Here is a 15140-nt window from a genome sequence, read left to right as displayed (position 1 = left end):
TAGACAATTGAGCCAAACTAAATTTCAGCATAATAATTTAATATTAGGGACTTATAGTCCCTAACTTATAGAAGGACTTATAGAGATAACTACAGCTGACGGGACACAATGGTGATCTACAGATATAGATTATATACAGATACAGTGCCAAATACATATTAATTTACCATGGTAAATAAGGAGTGTTCCCTTTCCTGAACACTGGTCATAATCATGCAGACTACTTCAGATGCACCTGACATTTAGATAAAACTGAACTACTCTACATAAATGTCAATATCATTCATTCTAAATTCAAACTTGACAAATGTCTAGTTATAAATGCTCCGAAAGCTCTAGCATCATTTGTTGCAGGTGCAAGCAGATTCATATTTTGTACCTGACACAATGGCACGCAGAGACCCGTGTCCAAATACTTTTCATGTTTTCTGTAAATGTCGATCTGATAAATGTGTCTTCTGCATCTGATAAAATATTTGCTCAGAGGAGCACTGATATCTATCTTCACCAGTGATAACTCGAGAGGAACCTTTGCAAAGTGGTGCAATAAATTCTGGTACTTGGTTGTGCAAAATCCCAAAGCTTCAAATAAAAACGAACACAAGAGACGTGGTACACTAAGAAAACTATTTTATTTAGAAAAAAGCATACACTTTGTAGATTCTGCCAGATAAAAACTCCATGAAGCACTTTAGAAAGTCATGAATTGTTTCCTTTTTAGTCCACTTATTTACGGAGAAACCCAGCTTGCCATTCTTTATACAAATCATTTAAAAACGTGATTGAACACACTTAGGAAACCCGGAGGCGTACATTTGAAATGAAAGTAACAGGAAATGTCTTATTACATTGAACCATTTTATTTCTGTATACATAATATACAAATTAGAGCATTTATACGGCTTCAAACACCTAGTCGAAATATCACGTGTCAATTAAAAAGAAAAAAAAACTAAGCTAGTATTCAGGAAACTAGATTTTCTTATTGTGTAAAGTAAAGAAACGAAGAAAACGGAAAAGAAGGTAATAAGCGAGGTCATAAAAACGCAAGCATTGGAGAGCGACACCAATTTAACCTGAATCTGTTTGTGATGCGAGAAGCACATTGTGCTAAATATTTAAAGGAAACAAACTTTCAGTGAAGTACTGAAAATATCACAATAAAAATGGCAGATTAAAATACAAGCAGGCAAAACAACAGAAGTTTGGATGCGGGTGTGCGAGGGAGTCGTCTCTCCAGACGGTGACAGGAGAAGGGATGAAGACGCTTGAGAGAGCTGGGATGAGGAGTCCTGCAGCAGAAGAGGAAACTCCTGCATTAGCCAAAAGCACATTGCAAATCAATTAAACGCTCTTTTTCAAATTCACTGACCCATTTCTTGAGTCTTAAGAAAGGAGTAATAAACAAAAATGAGTCTTTCAAGCACTTCCTCTGCATTAATGCTCACCTTGAGTGTCAGCATGCACTATCTGTGTTTCTCTGATTTATGGGTGATGAATGTTAAGAAAAAAACTGTGTTGATTTGCTGCAGCAGTGAGCAGAGTTTGTGTAAAGCTGATTTCTCTACACGCAGCCGTTGGTGTTTAAGGCATCAAAGGATATTGTTTCTTCTCTTCTTTAGCGCCAGTGCTGTCTCTCTTCTTTTCCGATTTCTCTTTGTCGTGCCTGGATTCCTGAAACACAAGAGCACTGGTGAATGAGCGTTTGGAGTCACGCTGGATCCACCACTTACCGTTTAATTGGTGCAGTGGCTGTTTTAAGAGTTTAGTTTGGTTTCTGTAGTTCATTTTTTGTTGAGTTCATTTTAATTGATGTCCAAAACGAAAAACGGAATATACATCCATTATATACACACATTTACTTTAAAAGTTTCAAACAAAATGGATTTAAATAGAATAAAACAAGAATCTGTCCTTGAAATCGGAGATACTTATGAGCGGTGTTATTAAAGTTGAGATTTCAGACATTCAATATGAATATTCACATTTTAGATTCAGGTCTAACACAGGTCCAGCTGAAGGCTAGAGTTTGTTTGTCATCTAAACTAAGGGAATGAGTGACGGAGGTGTAACCTTTTTGCCTCCAGAGGTCTTCTCAGGTTTGGCCGGATCGCTCTTGTCCTTGGAGCGCTTGCTGCTGTCCTTGTCCTTGTCGTTGGAGTGTGGTGATTCGGAGGGGCTGGAGCTCTTGCTGTGTCTGGAGGAGTCTGTGTGGAGAGAGCGAGCGCAGTCATGTGAGGCAGATAACACCAGAGCCGTGGCGCCGCGGGGAGGGCTTTCTGATTGCCTCCGCCGCAGAGAAAGAGAGCTTTCTACTTGGCTGGCTCGCCTCTCCCGCTCTCGGCAGCGGGCAAAACAAATTTAAAAGATAGGCATTATCGACTCACTCATTCCATTTTCATCTTTGCGGCGCTTGGCTTCCTGGCTCATCTCGCGCTCGCTGTTCAAGTAGTCCTAGATGAAGAAACGGCGGGAATCAACATGACGCAAGATGCCTTGACGTTTCACCTTTCAGCAGGCATTCAAGAGTTTCACCCAATGCCCAATTCCTTTTCAAAACACGAACGCAGCCACTTACTCGTTTCCGGTCCTTCCGCTCTTCTTTCTTCTCCCTCTCTTTGGAGCGGTCCCTGGATTTGTCAGACTCTTTCTTCTCGTCGTCCTTCTCTTTGCTCTTGGACAGGACTGTGCTGTGGTTAGGATGGTGCTGAGGATTGGATGGAGAGATGAGAGAGGGTTAACACCTCACAGGATGAGAGCAGCCCGCTGCCACTTCATTAGCACGCCCCATTAGAGTCGCACTCGCCTTCCCATGAGCCTTCACACCTCACGATGCTATCAGACACACCCACAGGAAGTCCAAGCGCTCTATTAAAAGCTCAAGGCTCCTGCTGAACTCGTATCTGTAGCCCTTCATGTGCCTCGCACCGGGGCTTCAACGCACCTCCAAACAAGCGTCAAACCTCCAGGTGAAGTGTTACAAAAGAGCGACTTCACTGGGTTGATAAGCACAGATTTAGTCACAGCAAACTGCAGACAGACTGACTGCTCTATACCTTTATTTGAGCAGAATATCTCAACAGAGATCGCTAAACTAGAGAGAGCAAGGCAGATGGGTGCCAGGTTGGGAAGATTAAGTAAACCACTGGGCAGAAAAAAAGCTCTGATTGGGGAATTTAAACTCTTGAAATGTGGAAACTGAAACCATTAAACCTTGTTTTTTACCAATGTACGTACAATCTTATAATGCCAAATTAAACAAACATTTTTAGGATTTAAAAAACAAATATTGCGTGTAATCAGCGATTATGCTTAATAAATCGAGGGATGCAGAAATGGTGATCATGATTACAATACGATTCATTGCGCAGCTCCTTTGTATGTAATGTGGCGTCAGAGTAATGCTTCAGTGCATTGGGAAACACTGATACGCTTCATATGAAAAACCCTTAAGGGCCGTGATTCACAATCAACCAACAAACAGCTGACCTCTTCAAACAAGCACTGAGCAATACTCTTAAAAAACAGCACAATGCTAAATCTTCAGAAAAAGGATGACACCTTTCTTTTGCAAAGCTAAGCCATTCTTTCGGAGAACAACATGTGGAAAGTGTTTGAATCACAAGAGAATGAAGCTTATGCAAGCAAGATAAACTGATAACATCCATGTCCCAGAGAGAAAATGACCAGAACGAATGTGAGCTACAGATGAGCAAAGCGTTCTCGGGAATCTTCAAAAAGAGGGAGCGCGTCTTCACAAAAAGTGTTTACATTAATAAATAAATTGACATTAAAATAATGAAATTTAAATTTAATTTATAGGCTACATAAAATTTTTAAATGTATATTATATAAACATTTTATATAAAAAGTATGTGACATTTAAAAAAAAATAATAAAATCTATGTTTTAATAATCAATAGATTACTTATCAAACTAATCCTTACTTGTAGGCATTTTGTACTAAGCCCAAAAATTCTTCATGGGATAAGACACAGTGACAGCAGCAACAAGATTATTAAAAATAATAATACATAAAAAACTGCCTGTCAAAAAGATTTTCTGTGCAAATTAATGAAGATGTATTTTCAGGTGGAACCAGGTATATACACGGTCTAATTTTATCTTAGACACATGGGACACAGTAAATGAACTGCCCACATCATGTTCAGCACTGCACAACTCATGCTCACTGAAGAGGTTCATTTAAAATAAATAAAAATAGCACTGCAGGAAAATGTTAAAGCTGTTTGATCATTAGCTACACATTCATGTTCCAGCTGGAACTGACACATACAGAATAAAGTAACTTCAAGTCAATAAAAAAAGTACTGTACACGAAGTGACAATATGTGCATAAAAGCACACTATAAAAAAGGTATATATATAGATATATAGAAAGAGCACAAGAATAAATATGATTCTTGTGTGGTGTATAACAGCAGAATGGCATGTGGTTGGTGTTGTTTGGAAAGCTGCCATTTCAGACTCTCCTACTGATCCAAAGATGCTCTGCTGATGAACGTGAGAGAGATCCGACAGAGCAAGAAATACTGGTGGAGAAATGAGAAGAAGCAGTCAACGATTGTTCTTCAAATGACCCGAGCGTTCACTTCAAGTCTGCTCAGCTGCTCTTCACCAGTTCACTGAAGCCTCTAAACCTCCTTCAAGATTGAGTAGTGATTTTTCAGATCTTACGGATTCAGTCTGATTTGTGAATAAATTGGTTTGTGAACCAGATAATAAAAGCACTTTATTTTCAACTTCTGATAGATCACTTGACTTGAAACTTCCAGCAGCATTTATGCCATCTGTATCTGGTTCCGTTATTAATTATTTGTTCCAATCCTTCTTTCCTTCTTTAATGTATTGACTGATTACAATTATTGCAATTACTGAACAAGTCTTATGTTTAAAAGCCAAAACTGGTATGAATACTTTAGTGGTCGACAGCCTGATGCCGATATCTTGTAAAGCAGGGTGGTCGATAGCTGATATAATCTATTATTATTATTTATTTTTAATGAAGAAATTTGAAATCATTTGGCAATAAGTGTGTAAAATAAACATACTTGCACTTTAAATGGCAAAGTATTTTTCACAAATATTTAAAAATGAAACGTTCTGATTATTAGACAGAAAAATACAGCACACTTCTGTATAAAGCTGGACGATAAGAGCAAAAATTAATATCCCTGTATTTTTTGGCTAATCTGCGCGCAGTATACGGTATCCTATACATCTCTGTATTTTGTATTTGAATTAAATGAAGCGAATGTATGCATTTAGGCATTATGTGAAAAAGAGGGTTAAAATCACATTCATTTTATTCTAACAATGTAACATTGCACACTAAAAACAAAAAGAATCCTTTTAAAGTAGAAGTTACTAAACTAAAAATGAAAATGATAAAAAGCACAGACTGATTGAGTAAAAAGGCTTTTTGGATTACCCCATTACACTTTACAGTTAGTGCTACCATACAAATACACTTGCAGGTTTAAAATTCTACACGTCACATTTATTGTGCAACTATAAATATTTCAGTTATTGCGCTCCTATTTCATTAAATCGTTCTAAATGAAGTCTGTGGATTTTAGCGGAGAATCGCAAAGCAGACAGCAAGATGGAAATAATTCCATGTCTGTTTTAATATTTACAGATGGAGTTTATACCTGTGAAATGTAAGTTATGCATTAAAGATAAAAGCACATCTCAAACATGTTAAACAGTGCGTCTCTGTTAGGCTTACACGCACCTTTCTGTCAGAGCTTCTGACGGGGCGAGTGCGAGCCGCTTTAAACTGAAACCATAAACTACTAGAAGAGAAATAAATCGCAGAAATTATTTAAATGCAAAACAAACAAAAAACGCTCTGATTGGTTGAACTCTTATCTTTTTCTGTTGTTTTTTTTTAATACTGGGACAGAGTGGACAGAGGCGTCACTAGATTTTTGCATAGTTTAAAGTGACAAATCATACCAACGTACTTAGAGGTCAAAATGCGTACTGTAACTGCTACACAAAAAGCATTTGGCAGGTCTACATTAATTGCATATTTCTAACTTTATGGTTATAAGCATAAAAAGGTCACTGGGCTTGGGGGATGGGCACACATAAGAACATTTTGTCCCGCCGATTCGTTGTTTAATTAGGTTATGGATTAAGTTAACCATCCTTAACAAAAGAAAAAGTGAATCCATAGCCATGCATAGTATGAGTCAAATGAATTATGCATATTTCCATCTCAAGCGACAACCACAAAACGGACCTTAACCATAAATAATATAAGTACATTTTAAAAGAACACTTACTGGTTGGATTGTATAGGCTACTAGGAGAGAAATAAAATGCAGAAATTATTTATAATGCCAAAAAAAAAAAAAACTGGTTGGTTGACCTCTTCATCTTTTTTTTTGTTGCTTGTTTTGAATACTGCGCGTGGACAGGAGATGTTTCCGTACTTTATAGTGAGAAATCGTACCAGCGTAATTTGAGGTTAAAATGTGTACAGGTCAGCAGGTCTAAGTGTGTGAGCAGTGTGTGCTCAGGCACTGCCGCTCAGTCAAAATAAAAGTCCCGCCACCAACACATCAGCCAAGCAGAAACACTTACTGGTCAATGCAGACATTTGAAATATAGCAAATATCAGCCGATATATCGGCCATGGAAATATATCGGTCGACCACTAGAATACTTGTAAAATCCCACTGGTATTGCTATTGACTATAGGTTTTGGTGCCAACCCCATGACCCTGATGTGTTGAAGACACTTGCTGTCACAACCTCATAAAGCACTGTTTTAAATTGGTAAACCAGGGAATTGGGCATGTATTCCAACAACAAACTCTCTGAGAATGAAAGACAGCAGAATTAATTGCATGTCCAAAACCACTTCAACAACAGAACAGCTGAATTACAAGAACTCAACACAGCTGACACAATATCCTACAAGACCCAACCAACTCCAGCTAGACCAAACCCTGCTGGTTCAAGAAAAACTGATGCTAGATGCATCTATGAGGTCTCTGGATGATCCTGCAGTTAATGTGAGGGAATACTCTGACAGCAGGCCTTCAGAGAGAGACGGAGAGAAGAAAATAACAGGCTGCTCAAAATTCAGCTGTATTGCTTTTTTTCAGGTGGCACCATCAGCATATTTTCAAACATCCTTCAGTGACCAAACTGCAAAACACTTATCTCCCTGCCAGTTTTAAAAGAGACTGGGAGTGGTGAATAGAGGACCAGAGTCCAATCAGACAGCGAGGAGCCCAAGTAGAGTATAGCCACATGAAGAATGGAGGATATTGTTGGGTTGAAATTACATTAGCGGAATATGAAATGTCCTGGCAGAGGAGGAGAGGGATGCTTGTTTCAGGGATATTCTGCCATCTTTTGAAGGGAAAGGGGACTTTTTAAAGACTCCACACCTGGAATGAGGTGCAAAATGTGCTTTATAGTCTACAGATGCCTTCATGACATACAGCGTGAAGAAAGTTTCTGCAATGAGACAAGATAAATATTGGGAGTATCTCAAAGGCTAGTGAGCTGCCTACCCACACAGCATTACTGGGCATCCGTTTGAAGGAATGCTGCCTACATAGACAGTATTCTTGGGCATCACAAGTGGGTTTGGAACGCCCAAGCAATTGCTGCCTACTCAGATGGCATTTCTGTGATCACTTGGAACGTAAGAAAGTATACTGCCTACTAAGACAACAACTTAGTGAATCAGTTTTATCCCCCCAAATTATATTAGATTTTTTACCTAATTATGAGTTTGCTAATAATGGATCAGTTACAGTTGATACTCAATGATAATAAATCACAATAATAACTAATCAACTGGATTAATAAAACAATTTGATCTATTCAAATATTAACAATACAAGTCCAATTTGAATTTTCTTTCCGTGTAAATCTGATGATTGTTTCATCAAATGAAATGCTAGAGAACTGATTCTCAGAGATGCTCGAAGTTTATATTCTCATATAGTGATGACACCACAAGTTTCATGTGTGCTTGAGTATGAATAAAAAACTAAACTGCAGAGAACAAGCAGATTTCATATTTCAAAAGCAGTATTTTTGTGCTTTAACATTCAGACACTAGTATATATCCCAATTTGATTAACACATTTTGCCAAATTCTGATAAACAGTAAAATCCATTTCACAGATATCATAGGACCCCATTAGTGCACCATCAAGGGTGCTCGGAGAGTTCAAACAAATGCAGCCCATTGCATATGTGACTCTCATATTATGGTTTAAAATGTTCAAACTCGAGATATCCAACTATACTGCATATTCGGGCATCATAGATGCATTTTGGACAAACACTACCTACATGGACATTTTTAGGCATTGGTTGGAACCAATTCTGCTTACCTAAGCCATGTTTCCACCGCTGGAACTTTACCCAGGAACTAGGGACTTTGGGCTGGTACTCGCTGCGTTTCCACCGCAGGAACCAGTATCCGAATAAAGTTCTGGGTAAAAAATTTCCCCTCTGAAAGTCCCTCCCGGCGAGTTGGTTTTTTTACAAAGGTACAGAACTTTTGGGGGTGGGACCTGAGCGCTGAGCATTCTGATTGGTTGAGTTTACACAGTATTGTGATTTCAACCACAACTCGGATAATTTTCTAAATATTACGGTTACTGTGTCATGAACTGTAGTTTTTAAATTATTTCAGGAGAGAATGTAGTTTATGTAGGTTTATTTATAAAGAGTGTGTATTTAAAAATGTGTTTCATTGATTTCAGAGACAATCAGCTCCACATGATCAGCTGGAGCTCAGTGCTTTACCGACGAGGGCAGTCTCAACTCAGATCGTCCTTCTGAATTTTGCCGCTGGCTCGGATGTCTCTTTAGTGGTTAAAGGGGGGGTGAAATGCTCGTTTTCACTCAATATCCTGTTAATCTTGAGTACCTATAGAGTAGTACTGCATCCTTCATAACTCCAAAAAGTCTTTAGTTTTATTATATTCATAAGAGAAAGATAGTCTGTACTGATTTTTCCCAGAAAAACCCGAGTGACTGGAGGCGTGACGTGTGGGCGGAGCTAAAGAATCACGAGCGCGAGTAAGCTTTTGCGTTGAGAGCGTTTGGAAGTTGTGACATTACTGTGAGGAAAAACACATCCAAAACAGCATGGCTAACAGTCAGATTCATTGCGACTGCATTATTTTTAAGAAATAAACGATGTGCAAATCCGGCGTCAAACTGGGCCTTGTTTGTAAAACAAGGATCTTCGAAATGCAGGGAACAAACAAAAACACTTGCACAACTCCGTTGATACTCTGTAAAAATAAACTCCATCCACTGGTCCCTTAATGCTGTTTCTCTTTTGGTAATCTGTGCAGGGTTGTCTTGCCCTGGCAACCAAAAACACACTCCTTTTGTGACATTTCGCGACGCTCTCGCTCTGATCAGTGATTGTCTGTGCTCAGCCTCTCAGTGCTCTGCTATACGGGAGCGCGCTCTTCCGGCAGACGCGCCCTTAGCACCCATATAAGGTAATTCCGCTCCATCTAACGTCACACAGAGCCATACTCGAAAAAAAACTTTCTGAAACTTGTGACAAACCGTACAACTTAATTTTTTTTTTACTTTGTCCATGTTTAGCATGGGAATCCAACTCTTTAACAGTGTAAAAAACTCAGTATGCATGAAATAGCATTTCACCCGCCCTTTAAACAAAATATAATTAGTTTTGGGTACATCTGACAGGAAATCTTTGGTCTTTATTCAATTAATCTATTAATATGTTAAAATGAAAATACTGTTTGATATAGTATTTCGTTTCATTGAAAAATACAGTGCAGAAAATTGCAGTAGCCAAGGCGAGCTGATTGACTTTATCAAGTACGCTGCTGTTTGACGAATTAACAGACTCGTGTCGTCCATCCGCAGGAGCTCACACTCGCAAAGAGTATGCAAGTCTGAAACTTTACGGCGTACTTTGTATTGGGAAAATAGTTCCTGGTACAATTGTTCGAGGTAATTTCGGTGGAAACACGGCTCTAGAGGCAAACAGGGCATCTTTAATGACTGTTTGAATGGTCTAGGTGGGCAGTTCACTAGGTTTGGAGATACCATCAGAGTTAAGGATTGAAAAAGGTCCAAACCTTTGATGCAGAGTCCTTGAAGTCGTTGAGATTGTCCTGTAGGAATGAATGGAGATGACAGATGAGCTGGAGAGGATGGCACACAGCAGGAGAAAGGCTGGGGGAGGCTGGCCGTCAATCAACACATCCCCATAAAGACCTTCAAAGACTAGAACTTTCACATGGTTAGAGACGAAGAGACTGGTCTATCGGAGCCTAACATTAGTCTGCACTGGACTCTCTCAACCTACATGTGCCTGGAGAACGTCACTGCTCTGTCTTAACTCGTATCTTTGGTCTAAGATAAAGCAAACATTCTGTAAAAGCACTATGGGAGTTCATGAAGATGATAAAACAAGCTAAACTCATCTAGGATTCATTAATGAAGAGGTCATGTACACTTTGGCATGAGGTCTCGCTCATAGACAATTGCAACAAGATTCCTGGTCACGGACAGACAGATCCCTCTGGGAAGGCCATGCCCACACGCTTTCCCTGGTTGCCTTTCTCTTTATGTCGTAGTTGCTGGTGACGCGGGTTTCTCTGGATGCTGATGGAGCCGTCTGCTAGTCGCAGGGATGTCTGGGAAACTCTCCCCTTCCACAGCGGAAAAAAAACAGGATAGATGAAAAAAAGTCGAGCATATTCTTGTCTGGGATCCCCGAACGGTGATGCAGGAAAACAAGCAGAAATATTCCAGCTCCTCCAGGAGTCACAGATCTGACTTCTTCAGGATTTTTTTCCGGCAGAAACATTCTCTTGTATCGATGTTTAGTTTAAAAAACAAAAACGTATCAACTTCTTACTTTTTGCTTTCTCAAGAATGTAATGTGTTATGATTCGAAAAAAGGGCAGGGGGATTTACAAAAATAAATATCTAGGTTTACAATCTTACAAAAAGTACAGCATATGAAAAGGAACAAAACTTGTGAGGCACTTGGGTAGATTCTCTTATCGTGTAAAAGTGAGCAAAAACAAAGCATGTGCTAGCACTGAATGCCATTTTTGGCAAGTCCTTGGAAACACATTTTTAAAAATTTGACATCTATTGAAAAATATTTCTCCCAAAAATAGTCCATTAGATGCCAAATTCCCCCCACTGCTCTCCTACAACGGCTGGGCTCCAGAGGCCTCCTCTCAAACTCCAACGGGTGTCGCGGAGGGACGAGGAAGGTTTGGGAAACACGTGATCTCCGACAGGTGGGGACAACAGGAAAGAAGTGCACAGCTCTCCTCAGGCCATACTAACCTTAACTGCAGAGGAGTGCGATGGTGACGAGTGTGTATCAAGTTTTCGTCTTTTTTGCTCTGCTGAGAGAAGAAATATGAGGATTAGCTACAAGAAATGCTTTTGATATTGTGTTTTGCAGCAATACGGTGAGTAACTTTAAAAGGATATTCCACCCCAAAATGCAGGTAGCATACGCTCTTCTGTGTCAACCACGACACAGGATGTGCTGTTTTCTTTCAAACCACAGTGTGAATATATGTAGAAAAAGTATCCTTGTGGCACACAAGCTGCTTGAGTACTGCTCAGATTCTCCAAAATGGCGCTACGCTGATGTGGAGTGACACAGAGGAAACAAATTGGTTTAAAAGAATTTTTTTTCGTACAATAAGTATCGTCACTTCACAACGTTACGATAGAACTACTGATGGCAGATGGACTATTCAGATGATTTTTTTCATTCTTTTCTGGTACTTGACAGTGTTATTTTACTTGCCAGTCTATGGGACAGTCACAAGCCTCCCTGTTTTCATCCAAAATATCTTAAATTGTGTTCCGAAGACAAACCAAGCTTTTACGGGTTTGGAACGACACGGGTATAAGTGATTAATGACAACATTTTCATTTCGGGGTGGAGTATCCCTTTAATTTGCAGGTTAACTAAATCCAAAAACCTTTCATTGAAAAACAACACGTCTAGTGGATTCTATGCTCTGAACTTTCCTTTTAGCATTAATACATTCTTTTATGCACTGTTCTTAAAGTCCAAACAACGTCAAAGAAGTGCAGTGAAGCATATGTACAGTATTGTTCAAAATAATAGCAGTACAATGTGACTAACCAGAATAATCAAGGTTTTTCGTATATTTTTTTATTGCTACGTGGCAAACAAGTTACCAGTAGGTTCAGTAGATTCTCAGAAAACAAATGAGACCCAGCATTCATCATATGCACGCTCTTAAGGCTGTGCAATTGGGCAATTAGTTGAATTAGTTGAAAGGGGTGTGTTCAAAAAAATAGCAGTGTGGCATTCAATCACCGAGGTCATCAATTTTGTGAAGAAACAGGTGTGAATCAGGTGGCCCCTATTTAAGGATGAAGCCAACACTTGTTGAACATGCATTTGAAAGCTGAGGAAAATGGGTCGTTCAAGACATTGTTCAGAAGAACAGCGTACTTTGATTAAAAAGTTGATCAGAGAGGGGAAAACCTATAAAGAGGTGCAAAAAATGATAGGCTGTTCAGCTAAAATGATCTCCAATGCCTTAAAATGGAGAGCAAAACCAGAGAGACGTGGAAGAAAACGGAAGACAACCATCAAAATGGATAGAAGAATAACCAGAATGGCAAAGGCTCAGCCAATGATCACCTCCAGGATGATCAAAGACAGTCTGGAGTTACCTGTAAGTACTGTGACAGTTAGAAGACGTCTGTGTGAAGCTAATCTATTTTCAAGAATCCCCCGCAAAGTCCCTCTGTTAAAAAAAAGGCATGTGCAGAAGAGGTTACAATTTGCCAAAGAACACATCAACTGGCCTAAAGAGAAATGGAGGAACATTTTGTGGACTGATGAGAGTAAAATTGTTCTTTTTGGGTCCAAGGGCCACAGGCAGTTTGTGAGACGACCCCCAAACTCTGAATTCAAGCCACAGTACACAGTGAAGACAGTGAAGCATGGAGGTGCAAGCATCATGATATGGGCATGTTTCTCCTACTATGGTGTTGGGCCTATTTATCGCATACCAGGGATCATGGATCAGTTTGCATATGTTAAAATACTTGAAGAGGTCATGTTGCCCTATGCTGAAGAGGACATGCCCTTGAAATGGTTGTTTCAACAAGACAATGACCCAAAACACACTAGTAAACGGGCAAAGTCTTGGTTCCAAACCAACACAATTAATGTTATGGAGTGGCCAGCCCAATCTCCAGACCTTAATCCAATTGAGAACTTGTGGGGTGATATCAAAAATGCTGTTTCTGAAGCAAAACCAAGAAATGTGAATGAATTGTGGAATGTTGTTAAAGAATCATGGAGTGGAATAACAGCTGAGAGGTGCCACAAGTTGGTTGACTCCATGCCACACAGATGTCAAGCAGTTTTAAAAAACTGTGGTCATACAACTAAATATTAGTTTAGTGATTCACAGGATTGCTAAATCCCAGAAAAAATTTTTTTTTGTACAAAATAGTTTTGAGTTTGTACAGTCAAAGGTAGACACTGCTATTTTTTTGAACACACCCCTTTCAACTAATTGCCCAATTGCACAGCCTTAAGAGCGTGCATATCATGAATGCTGGGTCTTGTTTGTTTTCTGACAATCTACTGAACCTACTGGTAACTTGTTTGCCACGTAGCAATAAAAAATATACTAAAAACCTTGATTATTCTGGTTAGTCACATTGTACTGCTATTATTTTGAACAATACTGTAAGTGAACAGCACCAGGCCCGTCTTACCCCGTTCAGACTCGACTCCTTCGGATCTGGGCACGAGGGACTTCATGCTTCCCGTCCCAGCGCTCTTCTCCACTTTGCTGCCTTCCTTAGTCTTGCTGTCGTTGGACACATCGCGCTCCTTGGACCACTCTTTTTCGGCGGATTTCCCATCGATCTTGCTCTTCTCTTCCTTCTTGTCATCCTTCCTCTTGTCCTTGTCAGCCTTGGGTGTCTTCTCCTTGCTGTCAGTGGGCTTCTCCTCCTTCTGTTTGTCCTTCCCTCCTGCCTTGGCCTCTGGAGTGCTTCCTGGGTTCTTGTCTTTCTTCTCCTTTTTCTCTTTTGTGGTCTTCTCTTTATCTTCCTTCTCTTTACTCCCTTTAGTGCTGTTGAGAGATCAGGGATCAAATGAAGTCTGCTGAAATGTGATTTTTGGCTTTTATTCGGAGATACAGAATAGCTTTGATAAGTTGGAGACGTTCTGGATTGACACCACTGATAAAATGTATTATAACACCATTTCAGATCTCATAAAACATCACGGATAGTACAGATTGGTCTCTGTTGACTTTTTATTTTAAAGCTACAAACGCTTAAAGTCGAGGCGTTCTTTGGGGAGAGAGTTATGTTAGATAAACGCTTATCTTATGTAAAATTAATGGAGTGAAATGTATTCAGTAGCTTTAGGGCAAAATATCTGCCTACAATACTTCCCAAATTGAGTTTGGCCTGTTTCACCTTAGTCTTATATGCATTAAAAACACAATATGATAAGTTTGATTTAATTATTTCTCTGTTTTCTGTCTATTAAAATACTAAAGTAAAGAAAGAGCTTATTTATTCATTTATTTTTTTGGAAATTGGGAGTGACTTTTGAATTAATTAAATTAATATTTAGTATATTTCTTTAAATTCATATCAGGAAGACAGATTAATCATTTAGATTTCTCCATTTTTACACAACATACAAACCAAACTATTTTGGGAAACAATCAAGTACTTTTCTTTAATTTAATTTTAAGGGAAACAAATTTATCAAACACACCAAAATTTCTCCTAAAATGTGTTATTTATTCAAATAGATTTATGTTGTTAACTTTTGCTAGTAGAAAATCACACAAATTGTATGGTCTACATTCAAATTTGTGCTGTAAAAAACACTGAACATCTACAGATAGGAATATATGAAGAATTAAAAATCAAGAGCTAATGGAATATTTGACGAACTGAGCTCGACTAGTAGCATTTTCTTAAGATTAATCACCTCCTTATTCTGATCCTTTACTAAAAAGAAAAAAAACATTTTGATGCCTTACAGTTCGCTCAAACCATATCACCTAGTCAAAATGAAACCAGTCTACTGCACA

The 15140-nt window shown here is 39.0% G+C and overlaps 1 protein-coding gene across 3 annotated transcripts in view; it reads right to left on the bottom strand.

Annotated features, from left to right (window-relative positions):
- Positions 1–613: 613 nt before the first annotated feature.
- Positions 614–15140, bottom strand: part of LOC113113390 (THO complex subunit 2-like) — a 75470-nt gene continuing 60943 nt past the window's right edge. The window contains exons 31-39 of one of the 3 annotated variants that reach the window (XM_026279544.1): positions 13798–14159; positions 11359–11420; positions 10131–10166; positions 2579–2707; positions 2388–2454; positions 2074–2207; positions 1604–1674; positions 1449–1491; positions 614–1313 (exon numbers count right to left, since the gene is read on the bottom strand). In XM_026279544.1, coding sequence (XP_026135329.1) covers positions 1467–1491; positions 1604–1674; positions 2074–2207; positions 2388–2454; positions 2579–2707; positions 10131–10166; positions 11359–11420; positions 13798–14159 — 886 coding nt within the window. In that variant the 3' untranslated portion in view covers positions 614–1313; positions 1449–1466. The remainder of the gene's footprint in view (positions 1314–1448; positions 1492–1603; positions 1675–2073; positions 2208–2387; positions 2455–2578; positions 2708–10130; positions 10167–11358; positions 11421–13797; positions 14160–15140) is intronic. The other 2 variants (XM_026279545.1, XM_026279546.1) reach the window with 2 other exon arrangements.

The sequence above is a fragment of the Carassius auratus genome, chromosome 14, assembly GCF_003368295.1.
Source record: "Carassius auratus strain Wakin chromosome 14, ASM336829v1, whole genome shotgun sequence".
NCBI lineage: Eukaryota > Metazoa > Chordata > Actinopteri > Cypriniformes > Cyprinidae > Carassius > Carassius auratus.
The sequence above is the reverse complement of the archived record's forward strand: the minus strand, read 5'-3'. Positions and strand labels throughout refer to the sequence as shown.